This window comes from Galeopterus variegatus, unplaced genomic scaffold (assembly GCF_000696425.1).
Source record: "Galeopterus variegatus unplaced genomic scaffold, G_variegatus-3.0.2 Scaffold1104, whole genome shotgun sequence".
Lineage (NCBI taxonomy): Eukaryota > Metazoa > Chordata > Mammalia > Dermoptera > Cynocephalidae > Galeopterus > Galeopterus variegatus.
Genome location: NW_007727215.1, coordinates 226010 through 253990, shown reverse-complemented (window position 1 = coordinate 253990; position 27981 = coordinate 226010). Strand labels below are relative to the sequence as shown.

Sequence of the window (27981 nt, the reverse complement as noted above, 5' to 3'; positions counted from 1 at the left end):
TGCAATGTATATTGAGACATAAAATAAATAAATAGAAGTAAAAAAAATTTTTGACTTTTAGCCATATTCTACCATTCATTGTTTATTTTCACAGTTCACTGTGCGTGCTCAGCTTGGTGCAAAATCAGAACAGTTGCTCAAGAAAGGAAAGAGCATTCCTGATACGTTGCTAGTTAACATCCTGGTAAATGCTATTAAGTATGTATCACATTTTTCTTTCTTGGATCCGTTTAATATATTCTATATCACACAAAGGTGTATGAAGAATAATATGAAAACATAGAATTTTTTGTTTTTAATATCTAATAAATATTACTCATCTACATAAGAAAAGATCCAGTAAGGCAAAGATAGATATATTTTGTGATTTACATGCCTATATTTCACTACCTTCCATTTACCAACCTTGACTTCTTTCACTCAGATAGAAACATAGGCCAGGTTCTATTATTAGCTGTAGGGAATTCAAGGAATCAGATAGTCAGAAAAGATAAGGGACAGATTATGAAGGGAAGAATCCCTGACTATGTGGTTGGTCACAGGCCACTGCACTTCCTCATTTTGTGCATCAGGAAGAGTGGTGAGGGAGCCAAACCCAGTGATGCAAAGGCTGAGCAGTGCTGGGGCAGGAAGGCGGGGAGAGAGTAGAAGGTGCAGGAACTTCTGTGCATAGCACAGGGAGGGCACGTGGTAGAGGATAAAGACAAAAATCAAAATAGGCTAAAGTTTTGTAATCTCTCCTGTCCTCCTTTCTAAGGAGGAAGAATTACCCTCCACTCTCCTTTATAATACAGAAAAGAAAGAAATTCAAGGAAGCCATTGAGGATCAGTTGATCCTTACAATAAAGAGATGAAACTGAGCAGGAGGGAAAAAAGAGCCGAAAAAGGCTTCTGAGAAAGAGTTTTGGAGAGCTTAGAGCGGGTGAGGAAATAGAACTGGGTAGTTGTGGCATGTGGGGAACATCAGGGCTGAGAGAGACGGGAAAGGAGGGTATTAGAGAAGTTTTACTACGCATCAGAGTGGACTCCCCCTTAGTGTTTTCAACTGGTGTGAAATGTAAAGGAATAGGTGTATAGATATGTTATTGCATATATATGAGATATTCACAGACATATTCTTATCTACATCTAGAAATTCTTCTCTGCATCAATAATGATATTTTCTTATATTTTATGGGTTTAAACATTTTTTAAATTTATTTTTGAATTAAAAAACATTTTATAGCCATTTTAGTGTTACAGAGAAATTGAGCAAAAAGCACAGATATTTCCTACCCCCTCCCTCCACCCACGTGTGCAGTTTCTTCTGTTATTAACATGTTACATTAGTGTGGTGCATTTGTTACAATTATGAACCAATATCGATGTTTACTTAATTTTATATTACGGATTGATCAAAGTTTCTTTGTTTGGATTTGTTTCTGTTTTAAATATTCTGTCCCGTTGTTTGGATTGTCATTACATCAATACCACATTGTTTTAATTCTTAAAACTATAAAAATCTTGATACCTGGTAGGATGAGTCTTCCTACCCCATCTCCTCTTTATTTTCTTCAAAATTGTTTTGGCTATTTCTAGATATTTTCCCTCTTCCATGTGAATTTTACAATTTGCCTATTGAGTTATACGGAATTGCAATGATTTTAGATTTCAGGTAGAATTGACATCTCATAAATATTTTGTCACTTCATTTATACCTTCCTAAGTGCTTCAGTTTATTAGTAAGTGTTTTGTTTTTAATAAAATTTTAAATGATTCCTATTAACAAAAATAAAATAAAATAAAATAAAAGGACTACGTAAAAGATTTAAGTTGCCTCTCAGTTATGATGGATCTGGAAATCAGACCGTAGCGCTCCTGCCCTTGGAGATGGAAGGGGCCTCTTATCATAACATTTCTCAGAACTGGTATAAAGTATGTTTCAGGGATACGATTCTTTATTCAAAGAAAACTGTATATGAAAAGCATTAGATATAATGCAGCTCTTCACTTTGGTTTCAGTGGAGCAGGAGCATCTGCACCCCACTGTCATAGCTCCATTACCCTCCCACCACCACCACCAACCCCCTGCCCCTCAGGCACCTCCAAAGGCCTGTCACCAGCTTGAAATCCTCTGATCTAGACCAAATCTATCCTTTTTCAATGGGAAAGGGAGGCACATGTTAGTTTAGTTAGGTATCTGGTTAGGGGTATACCTGAGCCAAAGTTCAGGTTTTCTCACTCCAGTCATCTGGTGTCCTCACTGTGTAGCTGAACATGTGTGGACCTAACCTGAAATGGCTGAAATGGCTCTGAGACTGGGAAGGGGATGGAGTTACCCAGAGCTGGCACTCAAGGAGATTCTCTCCGCCATCTTAGGCCGATGAATTAACAAATCTATTCTATGCAGAATGCTTCTCCAAGCTCTGGACAAGTTATAAAAGCAAATTACAGTCTTTTCCTACTCTTAATAATCATGAAGAAAATATAGCCAGTGATCTGAAGGCAGCTTGACACCATGGAAGAATCGCTGGATTTGGGGTCCTTTGCAGTTTTGTGACTTTGAACAAATAATGAAATATTTCTGAACTTCAGTTTCCCCCCCCCCCTTCCTTCCCACACTGTCAAAAGGATCACACGTAAGCACAAGCAGACTTAGAAACCTTTGGGAAGGGGATTCTAGAGTTTAATAGGAGTCCTAACAGAGAATAAAATTAAATCATACCTTTTAATAGAAGGGCCAAAATCTCAATTTTGTATAATTTAAGGTTTTAGGACAATGTTGAAGTGTATGCCCTTTCACACTGTTTTCCAATAGCAAACTGAACTAATAATGGGGAACACCCATTCTCTAAAAAGGAAACTGTGCTGAGTGCAAAAACCCAAGAAACAGTCCTTATCCTTAAGCAACTTATAAAGAAGATAAAAAAGACTCACTTGAATTTTTCTAAGTCGAGAAATACAATGACCACTTGTTTGATGAAGTGAATGAGAGTCAGAGAAGTTCAGATCATGCTGTTGTGGCTCCACGCAGGGTTGGGAGATGCTGGAAGAGCTCTCCGGGTCAGCAGTACAAATATCCAGTATGTGCTAAGCTCGGGGTGGGGTTTAAATGCATCATTTCAGTTTATCCTCACAACCGCCCTGTGAGGTATGTTATGTTACCCCATGGTACAGATGAGGAAACTGAAGTGCAAAGGAAGAATAGCCTACGAACATAAGCTAGAAAATGCAATTCATACATAACAGTGAGGGGATGAGTTTGTTTGAAGTAAATGGTTCAAAACTGTGAGAGGTAAGAAGTTGTAGAGAAATAAGTTGTGGCTGATTCCTTTTAAATACCATGTTAAGTCCTCTGGGATACATTCACAGGGTAACAGTTACCCACAGAAGGATTTTAAGCAAGAGAGTAATTGTGACACATCAAAGTTAATCTTTTAGCTATAAAGTAATGAAATTCATGCAGTAGGAGGTTATTGTGGAATTGAAAGAAAGATAGAGGCAAGATTCATTGCATTATTATTTCTAAAGTATGTGTGCCTATCAAAATGTTAATGGGTTTTCCTGTCTCAATTTAGCGAGATACCTGTGAATCAAGGCTGGGTCCTCGATGGTTTTCCAATGACGTTAAACCAAGCACAGCTTCTGGAGGAAGCTCTCACAGGCTACAACAGAAACCTCATAGAAACGGAAGGAAGGAAAACACAAATACCCACACTAGCTGTTGATCCTACGATTTCCAAAGAAGTTCCTCTTCCCTCTTCTGCATTTGATTTTGTCATATTATTAGATATTTCAGATGCTTGCTCACTGAGTCGCATGAATGACATCATAGGTAAGCTGAACCCCTTTTTTTTTTTTTTGACAGTCGTTTTTTTACCATCAAAATTCTTTGTTTTGTTTTTTCTTTGGCTGAACCAGCGAACATACCCAGTTACGATTATGAGTAAGAGAGAATCCATTTCAGCCTTTCAAAGAATAAACCAGCTGAGCACACTTGCCTCTGGCTCTAGCATTCAGCACTGCAGGCCAAGCCTAGAACTAGTGGAGAATTCTAGGCCAACTGCAAGCATCTCAGTGAACCTTTTCATCGTCTTGGTGGTTCCCCTGGCAGAGGTGCCTTTTTGAGACTTGCATGCATGGAGGAGCTCTTTGTGGCTACCTAGTAGTACATGTTGGTGGGTCACCATAGTGATGGTTATAAACCACATCTGTGCTGTAAGCAAGGATCTGGCAACATCCTTCTGTTTATTTAGCTATTTTTCAGTCTTGAATTAAGAATACTACTTTATTTCACAAATTAGATATTTATGGGTAAAAACGTATTTTTGAACCTTGTCTTTCCCACTTATGAGGTATTTGAGCTTGGAAAAGTTACTTTATTGCTAAACCTCAGTTCCACAACCTATGTGGTAGAATAGCCCATTGTATAGTTAAGGGTATTACATGAGATAAGAGTTAAATACTTAGGATAGAATCTGGCACATGATGACAAGCATGTAGCAAATACACTAGGAAAAAATGTGGAAAACTTTGAAATGAACAAAAGATTGCTGGATATCCTTTCAATAGAAGACTGAGTATCGTCTGTTGGACCCTTTGAGATATCTGATTCTACAGGGGTCTGTGCTTTTCATTGGCTTTTCAGTGGCTCTCACTTGGCTCTTCTATGACCTTGTAAGTTGTAGGAAATTGATAGTAATGAAAATGATTCTTATGCTTAGAAATACAGATGAATTTTGTTCATTTGGTGCATAATTAATTTCCACACTGTCAAAAAGATGATTGCAAATATGTCATTACTCTATAGATAGTAACCAGTTTTTCATCCATTAACATCTATTTCCATATTCCTGATTACCTGTAAATGTGTCTATTATTAGATTCTGATTTGAACTTGTAACATCTTACTGGTTTTCTCATTAATTGAAGAGTTATATGATATCTTTGACACATGTTCACTTTACATTTGTTTGAGATCCTTGATTTTAGCATTTTTAAATATTACCCTTTAATTAATGATAACACTTATTATTCTTGTATTAATGCTGTTACTACTAATACAACACTCAGAGCTAGAAGAGGCCAATGCCTTTACTTAGATAAAAATTTAAAGCTTGAGTGCTTGACTTGTCCAAGGTCATGTTCATTCTTATTTTGAGTTTGTATAATTTTGAGATCTCCCTTTTATTGTTTACTTAAATAAAATGACAAAAACATTAGATATTACTTCAATTGTTGAGCCCAGTAGTTTAAACTGGATGCTTTCTATCTCATCACAAAAGGGAGAATTTCCTTCTCTTTGTAGAAGGGAGTAGGAGCCATGCTAACAGTAGTGATGAGTCTTCTTGTTCAGATAACTTTCCATTCCTGTTCAGGGGATAGCTGTGAATTGGCTTAAAATACTGCCAATCCATGGCCATCTGGTGGCATCCTGAACATCAGCATCAATCTGACATGAAAGTAGGTGTGATGAATTGTTATAAAGTGCACACACAGACCTGTGAGTGAGAGGGTCCCTGAAAGCTGATTATAACCTACAAGGGCCTCAGAAGGTTTTCTCACCCTCTTGGGGCTCCATAGAAAGCATATTGTTGTGTGTTTCAAAAATGAAAGGAAATCAATTGTCAAGAATTGTTCAAGAAATCCAACTCAATCCAGTTTGAATTCTTTCAATTTTCTATAAAAATTACATGATGAATGATTCTGGCAAGTTTGTTAAAGCTGATGTTAGCATCTAAATAGTTCAATTTCTTAATTTTAGAGCCCTGACTTATAACTAGGCTTGAAAATGCTTTTTCCTACTCCAGGGAGAATTTCTCCTTTGTCAAATTTTATGTACATATATGCATAACTAATCTTATTACTCTACTCTCAGAAATTAGCCTTAAAGCACAATGTGATTTTTCCTTTATATCATATATTTCTAGTATTAATGTAACATTTCTAAGTTTGAAGTGAATTGAACCAAATCCTGGACTAAAGCCATCTAAACAATGAAAACTAGTATGAAATAATTACTAATAGTTTAACTTGTTTGGGTTAAGACAGTATACTAAGCAGGTCCACAGTTTTGAAAATCAATCCACAGCTTCCATATTCAAGTATTTTAATTTTTTTAAAAGTGTTATTTTTTCATATCTTAAAATTGTTGCTTCTTAGAATATAAAATCTGAATGGCTTTTAAAAGATTATTTTGCCAATTTACTTCCTCATCTAAAGCAGGACTGCACCTAAACTATTTAAGACAAATGAAACTCTATTCTTCTAAAATATTTTGTTCATTTTTCACACATACATTTAATATGCATTGCATGCTTCCTAAGTACCAGACACAGTGCTAGGCACTGGTGATAGAGCAATAAAGGGGAAATGGATTCTGCCTTCAAAGAATTTAGTGAAAACTGTAGATAATAAACTAAGGGCTTACGATATAGAGTTGTGCTGTCCAACATGATAGCCACAGGCCACCTGTGACTATTTAAATTAATTAAATTAATAAATAAAAGACTGAGTTCCTTAATCACACTGGCCACTTTTCTTGTACACGTGTGGCTAGTGACTACCATATTGACAGCCCTGATATAGATTGTTTCCACCATCTCAGAAAGTTCTATTGGACAACACTGATATAGAGTGATGGCAGCTAAAATGGCACCACTAGCAAATATTTACTTGATATTGGTAATGTGACAGGCACTGATGACACAGAAGTGAAAGGTAAGTCCCCATCCTCTAGTATTTCACAGAGTAGTGTCAGGAGAAACAAAAGTAAGCTAATTATTATAATGTAGTTTGTTATGTGCCCTAATAGGTGTGCGCAGCACGGGGAAAGGTTAGTCAAAAAACAGAGCAAAGTAGAGAGAAAGGCACCTGGAAAGCTTGGCAGGTGAGCATGCATTGTTTGTCTAGAGAAGAGCAAGAACCTTAGTAGGTCTGAGAGGTTCATCCCCTCATCAAGGGATGAAGGAATGGCAGAAATAAGCCTGGAGAGTGGGCAGAGGCCAGAACAGGAGCCTGGCACTAAGCTAAAGTGTTCAGACTTTATACTTGAAGCTGTGTGAAGCCACTGAATGATATGAAATCTAAATTGAATGCAATTAGATATGCTTTTTATAATGATCATTCTAGCTGCAGTGTGGAGCTTTATACTTGAAGCTGTGTGAAGCCACTGAATGATATGAAATCTAAATTGAATGCAATTAGGTATGCTTTTTATAATGATCATTCTAGCTGCAGTGTGGAGGATGAGTAGAAGGAGAGTGATATTGGAAACAAATGAAGTAGAAATTTACTACCATTTAAAGAATAACTAATACATTAAAACAGCAGCAAGAGGCAAGGGAGGAACAGTCAGATTCAAGTGGTATTTCGTGGGTAAACTGCAAAACTTAGTCATCTCATGGGAGATGTAGCACGGGGAGAATGAGATGACTTCGAGTTTCTGACTTGCACCATTTTTTTAATGGTGATACCATTCACTAAGATAATATAGAAAGAAACACATAAAGTTTCTTTAGGAACATGTTGAGCTTTGAAGTGCCTGTGGGATATGTAAGTTAAGATACTCAAAGAACAGTTCTACAAATGGATCTAGGTGCCAGGAGGGAAGTGTGTGCTAATGTTAAAAATTTTAAGGTGAGGGAAATCATTTAGAAAGAAGAATGCATTAAAAATAAAGATCCAGAATAACACCCGAGAAAACATCAGAATTTAATGGAGAGAACAAAGGAAAAATGTTTAGAAACAGCAACTAAACAGAGATGAAGAAAACCAGGGAGAAGTATCTCATAAGCAAAAGGAGGAAATATTTTCAAGACAAAGGTGCTGTCTTGGAGTCCTGACCAGTAGGAGCCTGAGCTGGAGTGTAGGAGCCTATTCACTAGGGTCAGGTGCAGCATTTTGTCCTGCAATGCTTGGGGTCCCTGGAGAAGCCTGAAGAACAATGTTGCAGGGAAACATTCCATCCAAAGCCAGGTAGGTTGTAAAGGCTGAGCATCAGTCCAGCCAGGGCAGGGCAGAGAGGAATGGTCCATAGCATGAGTGAGGATAACTTGCAATAAGCTTATCTCTGAAAGAAAAGAAAGAGACATGGTGACAGGGTATGTGTTACTCTTTCAGTTTTCTTTCTTTCTCTCTATCTTAGGAAGGGGTGCATTATCTGAAAGAACTCAGCTGATTTTTGAGCCAGGGAATTAGTAAGAATACAAAGATGTTTATTTTTCTTCAAAGATGTCTACAAGTATAAGTCTTGAAGAAGATCAATGAGTATCATTCTGCTGTTGTAGCAAAACACAGAAATTGAAGTTGTTAGGTAGGAGAGAGAATTTGAAGTGTTCAACCACGTGCTATACATTTGCAAGAAAATAAAGTGAAGCCAGGAAAATGCTGGTAAATTTGGATAAAAGGATGTAGGAATTTATGGACTGAATGATGTTGAAGAAACTTATCAGGTACATGGGAGTGCTGGAAAGATGAGAGTTTGTGGTAGGGGTATTGGTCTTTAGGATTGCAAAGCTGGAGCCCTTCAAGGTGACCTCAAAATCCAGTGGCTGTGGTAGTGAGTGCTAGAACTGGAGAGAAGAGAAAGGGGCCAATGCCTGGGAGGGGTTTGGAGAGAGAGGAATGCTAATCCACATCCTGGACAAATGGGAGGTAGTGACCATGAGATGACATGATAGCATCTCCTGAGAAGAGCTCCCACAGTTTTCTTCAATCACTCACGCTGATATAAGTAATGTGCAGGTTTTGGGAGGGGTTTGGAGAGAGAGGAATGCTAATCCACATCCTGGACAAATGGGAGGTAGTGACCGTGAGATGACATGATAGCATCTCCTGAGAAGAGCTCCCACAGTTTTCTTCAATCACTCATGCTGATATAAGTAATGTGCAGGTTTTATAAATAACCTAAAAGCATTATTCTGTATTCTAAATCCATTTCATCTTGTCCTGTCATGACCGATTACTATATGCTGTGAGGGTCCTTCATTTTCTTGAAAGCTATTAATTCACTTTTCAATATTCTCTTGCATTGAGTAATTCTAATTCGTTTTAATCTAGTTCAAGGCTTTATTTCCTCTTTATGATTTTCATTTATTCTAAGCTTATGAATATTCTGAATTTTGTACCATTAATCTAGAATAGAACTCAATCGGAGCTGTTAAGACTCTTTGTTTTTGGTCTCTTGTGGTATATTAGTTTAGGTCTATTCTATAGAGAAGTCATGAAGCCTAGAAAGAAACATACATTATTTTGGCATATTATAATCTGATATCATCAAGTAATTTTTGTTTGTTTGACTTTATGGCCACCTTGTTCTTCATTTTTAATTTTTACATCACAGTGTTGATTTTTCTAATTCTTCCCAAGTTCAATATCCATGGTGACCCATCATTTTTCATTCTCATCTGTTCAAAGTCAATCATGAGATTCTCTACACTGAAACTACAACTGCTCTTTAATGTTGTGTTTTACATTGTTTTCCCCAATTTCCAATAAAAATTTGAATTCTCATCCCAAAACTGTACTCTTTCGACATCTTATTGAACATTTTTAAGCAATATTGGACCAAATACAGGACTATATCTATTTGGCATCTTATATCAGTATTTTTAGCAGAAAGCAGCGACTTTGACTGTTTTAGAAAATTATCTAATTAAGTAATTTTCATACCGTAGCTGAAGAATTTTCACATGAAATGGCTCATGAAGATATCAGTCAACTGATAGTTGCTGAAAATCGAGATAAAGATCGGGACCAGAATTTAAGAGACCAGATACAACATAGGTTAGTTTTAAACTAAATGTCCTGCTTCTTGTTTCTTGACCTTTAAACAGATTGACAATTAGCTACTTTGAAATCATCAGATCTAGAAGAAAGATATATTTACTAGCATTCAGTCTTCTACAGGTAAAACAGAACTAAGTAGTTCCAATGTTGAGTGAAGTATTAATGTGGTAGCTTTCATATTCACAGCACAAGTCATTATAGTCTGGGAACAGAAGAATTAAATCAGGCACACTTCCCTTTATGGTTACAGGAACTCCTAAGTTAATTATATGGAATCCTAGTGCAGCCCTCACTAAGGAAATGCCAATAAACTGCCAGTGAAGATTGTGGAGCTTTAAAGAAGTAGGCATAAGACTACAGAGCGTAGTTCTATAACTACTTCTGTTTTGCTAAAATTATGTGGCAGTCTTCTGGTTGTGTGCAATTTACCATTGCAAAAGAATATTTAGAAACCCTGAGGAGTCAAAAAATATGAAGTAAGCCAGGGAAGAGTAATTTCAGCCACATTAAAACTGTCTGCTCTCTAGGAAGAAAATAAAATGTTTCAAGAATTATTCCAAGAACACTTTTGATCAAAGCCAGTAAGGCTGAACCATCTGTACTTACTCAAAGATATTTTCAATTTCTATCTCTAAGAAAAGAGTAGATAACCTAGTTGGATTAGGCTACAGTACCATCAGAAGAGTGCGCAAGAGTGTTCCTATTAGGAGTGCAGATTATGTTTCTTTAGATTTTCACTCAGTCTGAGCTTACACTAAAGGTTCCCTGAATTGGTAGTATTTTCAAATCTTTTACTCTTTCATACATCTTAAAAAATATATGTCTTGATAGTATTAAATAATTTCTCCTTTAATTTAAAGAAAATAGAGGAGATGCAGGCACTCTGGCTCACCCCATAGAAGGGAAGAGCATATCCGGGGACCCACACAGGAGCTGTTGGAAGTTAAATGATGCACAGTTAAATAATATAGATACATACCAGAAAAACAATACAGAAGATTAATGAAACAGAAAGTTGTTTTTTTTGAGAAGATAAACAAAATAGACAAACCATCACCTAGATTAGAAAGAAAGAAAGAAAGAAAGAAAGAAAGAAAGAAAGAAAGAAAGAAAGAAAAGACCCAAGTAACAAAAATCAGAAATGAAAAAGGAGCTATTACAACTGATTATGCAGGAATACAAAAAAAATTAGAGACTATTATAGACCAACAAATTTGAAAATCTATAGGAAATGGATAAATTTCTGGACACATACAAATTACCAAGACTAAACCAAGAAGACATAGAAAAACTGAACAGACAAATAAGCAATGAGATTAAAGCAGTAATCAGCAGTTTCCCAACAAAGAAAAGTCCAGGACTGGATGGCTTTATTGCTGAATTCCACCAAACCTTTAAAGAAGAATTAATACCAATTCTCTTCAAACTATTCAAAAAAAATTGAAACAGAAGTCATTCTCCCAAACTCATTCTTTGAGGCTAGCATCATCCTGATGCCAAAACCAGACAACAACAACCAAAAAAAACCCCTACAGGCCAATAATTTGATGAACATAGATACAACAATCCTCAACAAAAAATTAGCAATCAGAATAAGCAACACATCAAAAAATTATACAACACCATCAAGTGGGATTCATCACAGGGATGCAAGAATGGTTCAACATACGCAAGTCAATAAATGTGATACACCACATCAACGAATAAAGGACAAACACCATATTATTATCTCAATAGATGTAGAAAAAGCATTTTACAAAATTCAACATTTTTCATGATAAATACTCTCAGCAAACTAGATATAGAAGGAAAGTATCTCAAAATGATAAAAGCCATATATGACAAACCCACTACCAATATCATCCTGAATGGGGAGAAGCTTTCAGCTTTTCTATTAAGAACAGGAAAAAGACAATGAAGCCCACTCTCACTGCTACTGTTTAACATAGTATTGGAGGTACTAGCCAGAGCAATCAAGCAAGAGAAAGAAATAAAGCACATCCAGATTGTAAAAGATGAAGTCAAATTATCCCTGTTTGCAGATGACATTATCCTATATATAGAAAAACCTAAAGACTACCAAAAAACTCTTAGAGCTAATAAACAATTTCATTAAAGTTGCAGAATACAATATCAACACACAAAAATCAGTAGCGTTTGTACACTCCAGTAACAAATTAACAGAAAAAGAAATCAAGAAAGCAAGCCCATTTACAATAGCCACCAAGAAAATAAAATACTTAGGAATCAATTTAACCAAGGAGGTGAAAGATTTCTACAATAAGAAGTACAAATCACTACTGAAAGAAATTTATTTTTTATTATTTTTTTAATATTATTTTATTTATTGAATCAAAATTGATGACACATATTTTAGGGGTTGAAAATTAAGATATGTTGATCAAATCAATATTACTAGCATATGTATTGTTACAAATCATAATTATTCTTTATGCCCCTTGTCCAATTTCTCCCCTTCCCCTATTCCCTCCCCCTCCCCCCTCTAATTACCCTAGATTTCTTCTCTCCTTCTGAAAGAATCATGGTTACTCTGTTAATTTATTGCCTGGATGATCTGTCCAATGCTGAGAGATGTGATCGGGTCCCCCAATATTATCATAGAGCAGATGCTGCTTCTGTCACTCTGAAATGGGCTTGGTGTAAAGAGACATCCTCTTCTTTTCTTTGACTCTGCTGGTGACTCTCCTTGTGTAAATGCACTGTAGTGGTTGGTGGACCATTTGCGTGGTGCTTGTGGTGTCTAGTCGCTTTTTCGGCAGCCATGGTTATTACAGAGGCTGCAGTGGGCCACCTACATGGGGTGCTGTTTCTGGTATGCTCCTTGGCACTGGCAGTATGCCTGGTTGTGGGGTGTGTCTGGTCCCCTTCACCATGTCTCTGGTCCCTGGGCAGGCCCCAAGTCGCTGATGCCATGTGCCAGGTTGTGGGAGGTGTGTTCGGTCCCCTTCTCCATGCTACTGGACACCAGGTGGGCCCCAAGGCACTGGCATGATGTGCCTGGTTGTGGGAGAGAGGTCCAGTCCCCTTCTCCTTGCCTCAGGTCACTGGGTGGGCCCTGAGGCACTGGCACAGTGTGCCTGGTTGAGGGAGGGTGGTCTGGTCCCCTTCTCCATGTCCCAGGTCTCTGGGTAGGCCCCGGAGCACTGGTGTGGCATGCCTGGTTGTGGGAGGAGGGTCTAGTCCCCATATCCATGCCCCAGGTGGGCTCTGAGGCACTGGCATGGTGTGCCTGCTTGTGGGAGAGAGGTCCGGTCCCCTTCTGCAGGCCATGGGTGCCCAGGCAGGCCCTGAGGTGCTGTCTTAGTGTGCCTGGTTCTAGGAGACAGGTCCAGTCCCCATCTCCATTCCCTGGGTCCCTCCAAGATGCTGGCATGGTGTGCCTGGTTGTAGGATGGTGGTCCGGTCCCCTTCTCCATGCCCCTGGGTCCCTGGGCAGGCCCTGAGGTGCTGGCATGTTGTGCCTGGTTGTGGGAGAGAGGTCCAGTCCCCTTCTCCTTGCCTTGGGTCCCCATGCTGGCAGTTTGCCGAGAAGTGGGAATGGGGTCCAGTCCCCAGATCCAAGCCTCCCGGTCCCAGGCAGGCCCCAAGGTTCTGGTGGTATGCCTGGGCCGGAACTAATTTTTTGTCCTTTGCTTCTAACATGGGGGAACTTCCTGTGGGAACCAGTACTTGAGCTGTTTGGTTGTTTAAATTGCTGTTTTGCTGCTGTTTCCCTAGGGAAGGCTTTTTGTGCAGCTCAGGGTTTAATGGTTGATCTTATAGGTACTTCCATCTCTCCAGAGATCCAGTGGATCTGTGTTCTGTAGAATCTCTGGTCTGGGCCTGAGTCTTTTCATCAAACTGCACCCCATGCAATTCTATATTCCTGACCAGTCTCCTCTGGGTGGTCCTGTGCTGATTGGGGGACATGTTGTCTGTCCTTGCTGTGTCCCAGTGTTCTCCTGGTGTTCCCATCTCATCCACCGCCCATGCTCCAAACACTTCCCATGGGACTGGCCCAGTGCCGTCCCTTCCAATAACTCACCAGCTTCTGAGTGGCTCCCTTTTTCTAATTTTTCTGGCTCCTCACTCCTGCATGGGTCCATGGGAACCTTATTAGTGGTCCTGTTGTCCTGAGGGCCGCCAAGGCCCTCTTCTCCCCTTCCACCTCCAAGCAACTCCATCAGAAGGGCACAGCTGTGGCTTCTGCTAGCTCCTGTTCCATGTGCTCATCAGCTTGAGCCTAAAAGCATCCGTGGCCCAAAACACTCAGAGCAGTTTTTTCTTTCTCTCATCATAGTTTCTCCCACCTTCATGAACTCCATAGGTCTCTCCTCCTCTTCACTGAGCTCCAGTGGCCCCAGCTTGTCTGATGTTACATTTTTATAGTCGTAAATTGGTTGATTTGTGGGAGAGAGTGACACTGGGGACCATTTATTCTGCCATCTTGACTGGAACTTCCCTCTACTGAAAGAAATTTAAAAGGACACAAAAAGATGGGAAGACATTCCATACTCTTGATTTGGAAAAATCAACATCGTGAAAATATCTATACTACCCAAAGTGATTTATCAGTCAATGCAATCCCCATCCAGATACTAATGCCCATCCAAATAACAATGATATTTTTCACAGAAATAGAAAAAGCAATCCTAACATTTATATGGAGGAAAAAAGACCCTGAATATCCAAAGCCTTCCTGAGCAGAAAAATAAAGCGGGAGGCATAATACTACCTGACTTCAAATTATACTACAAAGCAATAGTAACCAAAACAGCATGGTACTAGCATAAAAACAGAATACTTGGACAAATGGAACAGAATAGAGAACCCCCAAATCAACCCACATACTTAAAACCAAAAGCAACAAAAGCAACAAGAACATTGGGGAAAAGACTGCCTGTCCAATAAGTGGTCCTGGGAAAACTAGACATCTGTATGTGGAAGAATGAAACTAGACCTGTACCTCCTGCTATATACCAAAATCAAATTAAAATAGATTAAAGACTTAAATATAAGACCTGAAGCTATAAAACTCATAAAAGAAAACATGGGGGAAACCCTTCAGGAATTAGAACTGGGCAAAGACTCTATGAATAATGCCCCAAAAGCACAGGAAACAAAGTTAAAAAATAAGTAAATGGGATTATATCAAACTAAAAAGCTTCTTCACAGCAAAAGAGACAACAGAGTGAAAAGACAACCTACAGAATGTGAGAAAATATTTGCAAATGATGCATCCCACAAGGGATTAATATTCAGAATATATAAGAAACTCAAACAACAGTAAAAAAAAACAAGTGACCTGATTAAAAATGGGAAAAGGAGCTAAAGAGGCATTACTCAAAGGAAAATAAACAGTGGCCAACAGACTTGAGAAAATGATCAATAACTAAGCATCAGGGAAATGCAAATCAAAACCACATTGAGATATCATCACCCACGGTAAGACTGGCCAATATAAAAAGACAGAGAATGACAAATGCTGACAAGTATGCAGAGAAAGGGGAACACTCCTACCCTGTTGGTGGGACTGTAAATTAGTGCAGCCATTATGGAAAACAGTATGGATTCCTTAAACAACTATAGGTAGAACTGCCATACAATCCAACAGTCCCACTGCTGGCTGTATACCCTAAGCAATGGACATCATCATGTTGGAGGGATACCTGCACTCCCGTGTTTATCAGTTCTATTTATAATACCTAAGAGTTGGATACAACCTAAATGTCCATTGGCAGATGACTGGATCAGGAAAATGTGGTATATATACACGATGGAACATTACTGTGCCGTAAAAAGAATGAAATTCTGCTATTCACAGCAATATAGATAAACTTGGAGAAAATTATGTTCAGTGAAATAAGCCAGGTACAGAAAGAGAAATACTGCATATCCTCACTCATAAGTGGGAGCTAAAAAAATAAACAAATACATAAAAAAAGAAAGAAGGAAAGATATAACAATCACAATAATTCATTGAACTTTCAAAGTGTGGAACTGACACCACCAGAGGAGGGAAAGGGGGAAGGAGGAGAGGAGGTTTGTGAGAAATTGGTAAAGGGCCACAAAAAATGAATATATTGTGTAATGATAAAAATAGTAATATACCTGATTTGAGCATCACATATTCCACACAGGTATTGATACTCAATGCTGAACACTACAGATATGTACAATCAGTCATGTTTCAATAAGAAAAACAGAAAAAAAAAAGCAACCAACATTCCATTGTCTTTAGATTTTTTTTCAAGTTCCTTTTTCAGATTCAACTATATTGGCAGCCTATTTTTTTCATTATTCATGTCAGGTGAATCATGCTTAATGTCATTCAAATATTTTAATCAATATGTGATATTCATATAATATATTGATTTTGCAGAATTATAGGCTTCTTGGACAATTGGCCTTCATTGGAGCAATGGTTTGCAGAGCCAGAAAATATTTTGATAAAAATCAATGCTGAAATAAATGAACAGTCTTTGTGGCAGAAAGTAAAAGAAATTTTTGCAACTGAAATAGTAAAAAAAAAGAGTAAAGGTAATTACATTTATTTATAAATTTGAGTTTATGTAACTAAAGTATGCAGTTTTAATGAATTCAGGAGGAAATGAGAGTGTGACTGCAAACGGCAAAGTTCTGTCTTGTTTTGAATTATACAAGAATTTTTCAAAAAGTTCATTGAAAATGGAATTAAAAGGTAATATGAAACTTTGTATTAACTTTTTGAAAACCATTTCTACCATTTGCAAGTGTGTTCTGCCTCTTATTTAGCTTTCTGCTGCATATGCATATGTTTTTGTATAAAAGATATCTTCTTCCTTATTTTTAATTTAATTTAATCAAAAGAGATCACCTCGCTGAAAGCATTGCTTTTCTGTAAAAAAAAAAAAAAGCAGCAAGAATAGCAGAGTTAAAATTAAGGATGTCAGTCACATTGTATACTCTTAACATATACAATCTTTTTTTTCAATTAAGTATTTTCAAATAAAAAATTAAGGATGTTATGGAGAAGAGTAAAGATTTCATTTTGTTAAATTCAGCATTAGAAAGATACAGGGATTGAATTCTCCTTTTAGGATGGAACGACTAGGCAATTTATTTTCCCCAAATCTACCTATTTTGATATAAATTTATTGATTGTTAATTACTTACTAGGCTGCTTCTGGAGTATGTATCACCCACATTAAACTGTTCTGACCTCTTTTCTCCTTAATTCAACCAATAATAATTGCCCATTAACTTTTCATTGTATTCTTGGAACTTATTATTAAAAGTGATCTTTAAGCTCAGTCCAATGCTAGACTTCCATTGAGATTTTATCTTTGAGAAATGACTTCAGAATGAAATCTTTCCTTTTTGTTTATCAATTACCCCTAATTATATGGGCAGTTGCAATTACTTGACATAATAAAGAGTGGCCAAAGTTAGTATCAGAAGGATTCTAAAGTGGACTTGGTAGCATGCTGTCTCCCATCACTACCTACCATAATGTATCAGTTGGCTGACACCAAAATAGACCATAGGTATATATCACAATCACCATGAGAACTGGAGCTCACACTTGGTAAGACAAGCTACTACATTTGAAAAGTTTACTCCAAAAACACACCAATATGAGTCTTGCAGACAGAACATAAACCAATCAATGTAGTATTTTAAGAGGCTTAACATGTCATTTGACAGTCAGAAACTAGGCTGAGAGGAAGAGGGATACCTTCACAGCAGTCTTACAAAGTCTTGGTTGGAAGGCAAAACCAAAGTAATTCTAACCTGTAAAGGTTTGAAGCTACAGATTCGAATCAGTTTGTTTTGGCCAGCTACCAGATTCAACTTCAACCTTTCCTAAAGGTTTTACATTCTGATCACTGACTACATTAATAGATCAACTGCCACTTATATAAGATTTACGTTCCAATCAGTTAATTACTTTAACCAATATTTAATCATTAAAACAATACACATTTACCTAGCTCAGTGCTGTGTATTCAGCACCCTGATTAAGTATGTACTTTTATTAAACACAGATGTACAGAACAGAGTCTGGCAGTATATACAATACTTGATGGTAGAGGAAGAAGGGCAAAGAGACTTCACAGGCAATTCCCCCTTCTACTTTCTTGTATAAATTCCTGATTTTTTTTTAAGCAGTGATTATGTATTACTTTTTAATCAGAAAACCACCCTAATTCTCACTTTGTAAGAACATCTAATAGAATGAAGCCTCCTTGCTTGCTGAATTAAAAAGAATATTCTAAGGGCCAAGGAAACGTACATAAAAAGAAATAATCACACAGCAATGCAAGTATTCATTGCCCCGTGGTATAGTCAGTAATGTTGGGGGCATTTGCATCATGGAGACTGGAAAGTCTGGGCAGTCAGGGGGGCTGTGCCAGGAAGAGTAAGACTGAGTCATGAAAAGCAAAGCACTATAGCAATGATAGGAGCCTAGAAAGACACAAACCAGCCATGCTCCATTCCTCAAGGCATTCGGGCCAACAGTCTCCCCTGCTTGGAGCACTCTTCCTTCAGGTATCTGTAGAGCTAACTCCCTGACTTTGTTTTTGCTCAAATGTCACCTTATCAGAGGGCCTACCCAGCTTAGCACTCTGTCTAAAACTTAAAAAGCTGCCCTCTAGCACTCTTGATCCCCCTGACTCTTGTTTTATTTTTTCTCCATACCTATCACTGTCCAACCTTTTGTATAAATTAGCATATTCATCATGTTTATGGTTTGTCTCCTACCCCTAGAATGTAAGCTTCAAAAGACCATCAGTTTTTCTGTTTCGTTTTACTATTGTATCTCTGGCAATCAGAATTGTGCCTAGTATTGTTTGGCATATTCATCATGTTTATGGTTTGTCTCCTACCCCTAGAATGTAAGCTTCAAAAGACCATCGGTTTTTCTGTTTCGTTTTACTATTGTATCTCTGGCAATCAGAATTGTGCCTAGTATTGTTTGTCATCATCATCATCATCATCATCATCATCATCCATAGTAGTACTAGTTTGACTTTGCTGTTATAGCCCTTCAAGGCACAATTCCGTTTCAATAAATAGTTGTTGCATGAATGAATATATTACCAAGGCTTAACTGAAGGCATATGTACTATGCACTGTTCTATGCTTTATGTGTATTTATTTATTTAGTATTTAATATTTTATATTTTATTAACATTTAATATTTAATGCCGCACCTTTCTTTCCTCTTGTTTCCACACCACCCTGACCTCTTCTATCAGATTGCTCTTTACCTTCTCATTATATATTCACAGGGAATTTTGAAATAATCATTTACTTTCTCATTCATCTTTATTAGCTACTTCTAGATGGTTACTTTTACACTTGGTATCCCTTTGCCTACACTTTTTACATGATATATACACACATACATCACTACCACCATGACCACCACCACCACCATCACCACCACCTCAACCACCACCCCCACCTACACCAGCACCACCAGCACCATCATCACCATCGCCATAACCACAACCATGATCACCACCACCTCAACCACCACCCCAACCTACACCAGCACCAGCACCATCACCTATACCAATACCCCCATAACCACTCACACCACCACCACCACTATTACCATCACCACCACTCTCACCAACCCCTTCAAGATGCAAGGGAAACCATGTTTCTGACCAGGTAGAGAAGGCTTAAAACTTGGCTTTAAGGACTAGATGATTTAAAGGAGGGCCTTAAAACATGAATTACCCTTAATCTAGTAACCATGATTTCAAATCAATTTAGGTTTCTTTTAGTTCCAGTGATATAGTAGATGTCTTGAGACACTAATCAAGAATAATTCTTATCATCCTTTTGAAGTTCAAAAGAAATTAGAAGAAAAGGAAGCTGAGACAAAAGCAGCAGCTTCCCTGGCTGAGCCGATGCCACCACCTCCTCCTCCTGAACCAGAGAAGGAGAAGGGAATTCATCCTCAGCATGAGACTTCAAAAACTCCTCCTGCAAAAGGAAAACTGCAATCAGGTGATTGACAGATTTCTACATGCTGTTTGCCAGTTTCTTATTTTCACTTAGTAAAGAATTATAAATTATAGTACCAGTTCATTTTCCTAGATTCAGACTTTGGGCACCTTCAATCATTCGAAACAAAGCTCTACACTCAGATGGAAGTGGAAAAGCTCACTTAGTGGCTAGGAGATAATTGTTGTAAAACCCAGGTTCTTTACTCTGTAGGAGGGAATGGGGGGGTCATCACACTCAGGCTAGTTATTAGAATAAGACCACCAGTGAGAAGAGGAAAGGCACAGATTAGCAGGAAGTAACAGGGAAGATCAGGAAGACAGACATCTGTCTGCTGAACTGTAGACTTACATTTGTATAAAGAGTGAGAACTTCTCAATAAAATATGAATTAATATAGATGGTTGTCCACAAGAATCAGGGAACAAATCAACAGCATTCATTAGGGACTAGACTTTACATGTAACTGTAAATCTTCAGGGCTAAGTGATCATAAAAGGATAGAAACAAGAATCTGATATATCAGTAAACATATATTTATGGATATATATTTAAAGACCCTGTATAGAGAATATTGTTTAGTTTAATTTCTTTCTAGATTCTTAACCACTAAGGACCGTGAATCTGGCATTACATGGTAGACAATATAATGGCAAAAGTAAAGTGCTCAATTGTTGTAATGCATGATGTTGATAGAATGTCAGTATCAGTATAGTGTGTGTAGGAAACAAATATGGCCTGAGTTTCTCGTTTCAGCTTTATACATGGCTGGCTGTGTAGTTACACAAGTCTACTTGAGTATCCTTGATGTCGTGTCATGACTATATTTCTAAACTCCATAATCTTTCTGTTTCATGGAGATTTGAGATGAATCTGAATTTTTTTAAATACTAAATTTATCCATATTAAAGAATTGTGAAGACTTTAGTAATATATATTATGGTATATTAAAGACCATTTTACTCCAGTAAATTGGGGCTTAGCTAAAGGCAAAATACACAAACCTAAAAAAATTTTATCATATGAACAGTAAAACACAAAGCCAGGAATTAAATATACATCCCTTTCCCACTACATCATTAGGAATTCAAAAACAATTCAGAGGTCTGGAGGAGAAATGAAAACCTTTAAAATGCTGTTTAGAACTAGTGAAGACAGTTTTCCCAGTAGCTCAAGTGGGCCTGGAATTATCTGATATGGTCCTATATCCTATGGCCATGACTTTCGCCACCTCTTTCTCCCCCTCAGTTTGTTCACAGCCAGGAGTATCTATATATTTGAGCCATTCCCTGGAACCAATCTCTAGTGTTTCCAATTATGACATAGTTCACTCTTTAAGTTTCTGAAGTTTGTTTGCTATTTTAAAACTGTATTCTTGAATACTGTGCATTAGAGGAATAATAAATTTATTGTTGCTTCAAAGAGTGGTTGTGCCTGTTTCTTCTTTCCACCAATGGCAGGGCTAGTGCCTGAACCTTAAAAATGTATAGAAATGTATAAAAATGTATAGAAAGGTTAATCTCCAGAAGCCTAATCACTGCTGTCCAACAACAATGCATTACTGGCAGGAAGTCCCATGCACGTGGGCATTGACAGGGCAGTAGAGCAAGCAGCGCTGTCCCTGCAGTTCAGGGAAGCTTGGATAAGCCAAAGAGGGTTTAGGGACAGAAGTTTCCAGCAGGCTTTTTTTTTTTTTTTTTAATTTCATATAAACAGTTTACTAATTTTTTCAAAAGAGAACATTTTCAGAACTAACAATCTGAGTCTTCTGAACATGCCCAATTCAGACATTAGAATAGTCTTTAGAAGTTGAAATAAAAAGAGGAATTATTTACTGAAAAACAAAAAAAATCTGGGTGAAAATGAGGTAGAGACGGAGGCTTACTACACCTAGTCATTAATGACTAACAGTCATTCTGTCCACTTATAGTTCTGTATTTTACATAGTCCTGCATTTTATATCTGACTCAAATGCACTTGAGATTAAATTTGAAAACTTCACCGTAAGGCTTCATTGAAGAGTTTATTATCAAATCGCTACCAAATGTCAATATCTAACTTANTAAAGGCAAAATACACAAACCTAAAAAAATTTTATCATATGAACAGTAAAACACAAAGCCATGAATTAAATATACATCCCTTTCCCACTACATCATTAGGAATTCAAAAACAATTCAGAGGTCTGGAGGAGAAATGAAAACGTTTAAAATGCTATTTAGAACTAGTGAAGACAGTTTTCCCAGTGGCTCAAGTGGGCCTGGAATTATCTGATATGGGCCTATATCCTATGGCCATGACTTTCCCCACCTCTTTCTCCCCCTCGGCTTGTTCACAACCAGGAGTATCCATATATTTGAGCCATTCCCTGGAACCAATCTCCAGTGTTTCCAATTATGACATAGTTCACTCTTTAAGTTTCTGAAGTTTGTTTGCTATTTTAAAATTGTATTCTTGAATACTGTGCATTGGAGGAATAATAAATTTATTGTTGCTTCAAAGAGTGGTTGTGCCTGTTTCTTCTTTCCACAAATGGCAGGGCTAGTGCCTGAACCTTAAAAATGTATAGAAATCTATAAAAATGTATAGAAAGGTTAATCTCCAGTAGCCTAATCACTGCTGTCCAACAACAATGCATTATTGGCAGGAAGTCCCATGCACGTGGGCATTGACAGGGCAGTAGAGCAAGCAGCGCTGTCCCTGCAGTTCAGGGAAGCTTGGATAAGCCAGGGAAGGTTTAGGAACAGAAGTTTCCAGCAGGCTTTTTTTTTTTTTTTTAATTTTATATAAACAGTTTACTAATTTTTTTCAAAAGAGAACATTTTCAGAACTAACAATCTGAGTCTTCTGAACATGCCCAATTCAGACATTAGAATAGTCTTTAGAAGTTGAAATAAAAAGAGGAATTATTTACTGAAAAATAAAAAAAAAAATCTGGGTGAAAATGAGATAGAGAAGGAGGCTTACTACACCTCGTCCTAACAGTCATTCTGTCCACTTATAGTTCTGTATTTTACATAGTCCTGCATTTTATATGTGCCTCAAATGCACTTGAGATTAAATTTGGAAAACTTCACGGTAAGGCTTCATTGAAGAGTTTATTATCAAATCACTACCAAATGTCAATATCTAACTTAGAACTAAAGTTCTCACTATGAAAAAACAGAATAGTACCATTTATGCTACTATTTAAGAATTTTTTGATATTTCAGAGCTAATAAATTATTTTGGGCAGAGTGCATGCTACCCCCAGCAGAAATTAGACTTGCCCAAAATACTTTATAAGTTCAGTGTATTTTACTTTCTTTTATTTGTCCCTTTGTACTAAAGTCTAGAGCTAGTTAAATATTTGGTTACCCAACATATTTTTACTCAGGAACTAGGAGCTTATTAAGACTTTTTATTAAGCTTATTTCTTAAAAAAAAAAAAAAACAACAAGAACAACATCAGTCAAATATTTGGAGTTGTTTTTCTTTCTTCTTGAGTTTGGTGGTAAACTGTTTGCATAGTTAAAGGTCTTTTTAGAGAGGTTATACAGTTTCAAAGGTAATCCTTCTCTATATCACTCACTTGTTTTATTTCTATGGAATCTTGGTTGTCAGATCTGAGATATTTAAATAAAGTGATATGTGCTAAGCATTTACACATTCTTTTAACTATCACTTCTAAATACAAAAAAAAAAAAGTCTTATTGGCCTGCAGATCATCGGCTTCCCATTTTTCACCTTCCAATATACTTTTGATCTAGACTCCCGGGAAGCCATCCTTTGCATTACAAGTCGCAGTCTTGTAGAGTGGTGCTAGCTGGGCTATCTAGTCAAGAAGTTTCAAACCATAGTCTATCTTCACACTAATTTTAACTCACAGTAATGGCCTGAGCCATTTCATGGGGTTCAGAAGTGTAATTGTTTATCTGTGTTGTGAGGAATAACATTTGATTTCGTACAAATCAGGTAGCCCAGGCTATTGGAGAAAATCAGCAATGATACTTGTGTGTTGAATTTTGTTTAGAAACCTCACATGGTAAGCAAGAATCTCTTCAGGAAGGAAAAATGAAGAGAAGTGAGACTGCACTCAAAAGAAAAGGTAAAGCAGATAAAGATAGATATAATTAAATAGAACTCTGCATTGTATAACTGTCTCAGTCAAAATAGCTAGATTGGTACAGTAGTATATTTTTATGTATTTTGAACCATATTTTCTTGGGCCCTTATTGAATTGCTTTCACTGATAAACACTTTGGTAAAAAGTCCTCAACTTTCTGGACAACATAACATAGCAGTGGAGGTGAAACTTTCATTATACACATAATAACCTGGTAGTATATTTTCTGAAGGATTACTATGCCCACTACATCATTCAATGGCCCAGATATGAAATCCAAAGTGAGAAATAAATTTTATGCAGAGTCAAGGAACAGGATTTTTACCCTGAGTGATTAGATAGTGGGTACCTCTAAATAATAGCATTTCCCTTTCTGTTCTAGCTGTCTGTGAGTGCAGAACCATAGTAATGGCTCAGATTTAGTAACTGTACAGGGACCTAGCTCTCAATATCTGCTTTCTAATTCCTCTCCTGGTTTTGAAATTCCCTTTTAAGTTATATTTTTCCTGACCCTAATTTCATTTATGCTTTTCTTTTTCTATTTAACTTTACCTATTTATCTGAAATAAGGGGGATATAATTTTTAAAGGAATTGACATTTGTTACCAAATAATTCCAGATTCTAAAGGTATGTTAGTTAGATTTCTGTTGAAGCTTCAATAGCAAACAATTAATTAAAGACTGAAATGTAGTTATGGCTACATGTGGTTGACTTCTTCCAGGGTACATTCAAATGTCATTGTCATGAAGTATGTACCGTTAACTATTCATCACAGACTGCCAATGCAGTTGCAGTTCAATAGTGTGCAATGCTCACAAAAAGGTGTTTATTTTGGCATATAAGTATACATGGCCATGATTCCCAAAGAGAATCTCACCTTTCTCTGATTATGTAACACAATGGGTTTATATAACTAGAGCTAGTTGGCAATTTAACACTGAGATAAAAATTTTAGCTAAAATTTTAAGTACTATAGTTTATGCTCAGCTCTTATTTGTTTACTAATAGAATAATTTTCACTACATTACTGNATTATAACAGGATTTCCTTCTTGGGGAGGAAGTTACATGATTTTATTTATTAGTATTTGAGATTAACACCATTGAAGGTGAACACTATTAATTGATTATTTGTTTATCTCACAGACTATTTTATACAATTATATTCAAAACATTACTTATGAGTTGAGAAACCATCTCTTTTCTCTTTCCTTCAAACTTATTATTTTCTGCTGTTGGCATCTTTGACTGATTCATATTCCTCTCTGCATATGAGATCAACCTCTATCCTCTTCACAAAATCTTGACTCTGAGATGCCATTCATATTTGTACTTACAGTGTTCTTAAAGTATTTCTTATCTTCTTCAACCCATTTGCTGCTGTCCCATTATATTCCTTCATAAAACAATGGCTTTTCAAACATACAGCCTTACCTAAGAGAAGTTAATTAAGAGCTAAATGAAGAAAGTTTTCCATAATCAACTAAGTCCAGAAAATGTCAAGTTACATCAATTTAAAATGCTTTTAATTACAGGATTATTATTCTTTCTGTGTCAATTAGCATCTCTAAGGGAGTGGGAGATACAACATGTAAGATTCCAGGACATTTTGGCTGCTGAATTCTCCCTTGAAGAAGTATCTGTTGGGACTGGAGTTTGTGGAACAAACACTTGGAAACAATGTCATCTTTAATTTAAATGGCCTGCTCTATGCATGTATTAGTATTAGTAGTTCCAGTGCTTGCCTCCTGATTCAACTTACAGTTTCAGTTATTGTAGGTCTACCAGGCCACTTAACTTATAATACATGTCAATGTTATAAACATGAATGACATTTAATTGGAAGGATGTGGATGAACAGAGAAAAAAAGACAAAAGTGAAATGAAATTGAAACAGCTAGATGCATCTATGAGAGCAGTGGCTCTTAAAGTGTGGTCTCTGGACCAGTAGCATTCACATCACCTGGGACTTTTCAGCAGTACAAACACTCAGCTCCACCCCAGACCTACTGAAACTCCAGAAATGGGGCCCAGCAATTTAACACACCCTCCAAGGAATTCCGATGATAATTTAAGTTTGAGAATCACTATACTAGAGGCCAAGGCATACTGCTCTATTGTAGCCACTGGATTATCAAAAACATTCAATTATTTCTAATGTATTATTTATGATATACCCCTTTCTCGAAAATATTTAAGTTGGATTAAAATAAAAACACATGTATATAATAATGCTGTTGAAATAGAAATATAAATCCAAAGCCCTGAAATAGGGAATTAGCATGTCCAGCTCAAGGACACAATGCTCATTAAACTCAGAATAACCACAAACAAGGTGAGGAAGGAAGCATGGATGAGTTACTTTATTCATATTCTCAGACAGGAAGAGATATACCAATTCTAAAAGAAAAAAAATAAAAAACAAAAAACTAAGCTTTTCCAGGATTCATTTCTATAATAGATTTTTCTCACCTGGGACCATAAAAAGAGGTCAGGATATGGCACAATGTACAAGGTCTAAACAGGTTTCATAGAGAAAGCAAAATACATTGGGTTTCATCAGAAGGTTGAGCCACACATCCAAAAGTTGATGATTAATTTATTATTATGGTTCACATAGCAAAATTCAACCACAATCTCCTTTTGTAACACAATTCACAATCATAATAACAAACTACCTCTTGTGAAGTGCCTAGTATGTGCCAGGCACTATACAAGATAATTTACCTACATGATTTCACTAAATTCTCATAATCACCTATGAAGTGGAAATGATCATTTTTCCACTTNCAAAAGTTGATGATTAATTTATTATTATGGTTCACATAGCAAAATTCAACCACAATCTCCTATTGTAACACAATTCACAATCATAATAACAAACTACCTCTTGTGAAGTGCCTAGCATGTGCCAGGCACTATACAAGATAATTTACATACATGATTTCACTAAATTCTCATAATCACCTATGAAGTGGAAATGATCATTTTTCCACTTTGAATATGAGGAAATTGAGAGTCAAAATAAATAAGGAAGTGTCTGGTTAGAAACAGTTAACCTATGAGAAAGGAAAGTTAGAGCCTCTTCTCTCTTTGGGAAATGTAACCTGCACTCCCACATTAACTTGCAACACTAAATTGCTCATAGCTTGCCTGGATTTTGCCTTAATAGTGTAATCATAGTTTAAAGAAATTAAATACTATTTATGCTTTTAAGTATTTCTTTTTAATGAATCTATTTCACAGCCTATAATTTTTAAAAATTTAAGCAGAAAATTACCAAAAAGAAATTTGGCATGCAATGTAAATAGAAAACAATCTTAAAATCAATTTATGAGCAAAGCAAATAGTATTATAATAACTGCTAGAGTTTGCAATTTCTAAATGTCAATCTAATGAACCCTTACAAATATGAACTACATCAATAGACACGAAAAGGTAATAAAGTGTGACAATAAACAGCATGCAGTCTGACTCCAACCTGCCTAGACTGAAATTCTAGCTCTGCCATTTACTGTATGGGTTACCTCAGGCAGGTTGCACTACCTTGATATGCCTCAATTTCCTCATGCAAAAATGAGGTAAAAGAGTGTTTGCTCATGTGGCTATTGTAAGGAATAATTAAACATACCAAAAAGTAGATAGATAAAACCGGGTCTGGCTCAGTATAAGCTCTAAATAAATACAAGCTATTATTACTGGCCCCAGACCAAGTCACTGAAGACAGTGGGTAGAAAGAGGAGTCATCTGCAAAGTTGAGCTAGGGCATTCCCATCACTTCTCACTGTTTGCAATAATTATACTAAACTCAATTTTTTTTTTTTTTTTGTCCTTTTTGAGACTGGCCGCACCGCACTCATCCAGTGAGCGAACCGGCCATCCCTATATAGGATCCGAGGCGGGAGCACTGCTGCGCTCCCAGCGCTGCACTCTCCCAAGTGTGCCACGGGCTCGGCCCTAAACTCAATTTTATAAGCAGTCTCAGTTAACCAGTCTCATTACATCATAGTTGTCCACCTTCCATATCCCCAGCTCCACAGAGAGTAACAACATGAATTTTAGGATACTGAGGAGGGAACACTTTCCCTCCATGAGCTTTTCTACAAT

General features: G+C 37.0%; 1 protein-coding gene across 1 annotated transcript in view; it reads left to right on the top strand.

The window, feature by feature from the left end:
• Window positions 1–27981, top strand: part of SPEF2 (sperm flagellar 2) — a 200523-nt gene that overhangs the window by 73193 nt on the left and 99349 nt on the right. The window contains exons 15-20 of the mRNA XM_008574789.1: window positions 95–198; window positions 3558–3814; window positions 9657–9765; window positions 16151–16308; window positions 19612–19773; window positions 23782–23856. Coding sequence (XP_008573011.1) covers window positions 95–198; window positions 3558–3814; window positions 9657–9765; window positions 16151–16308; window positions 19612–19773; window positions 23782–23856 — 865 coding nt within the window. The remainder of the gene's footprint in view (window positions 1–94; window positions 199–3557; window positions 3815–9656; window positions 9766–16150; window positions 16309–19611; window positions 19774–23781; window positions 23857–27981) is intronic.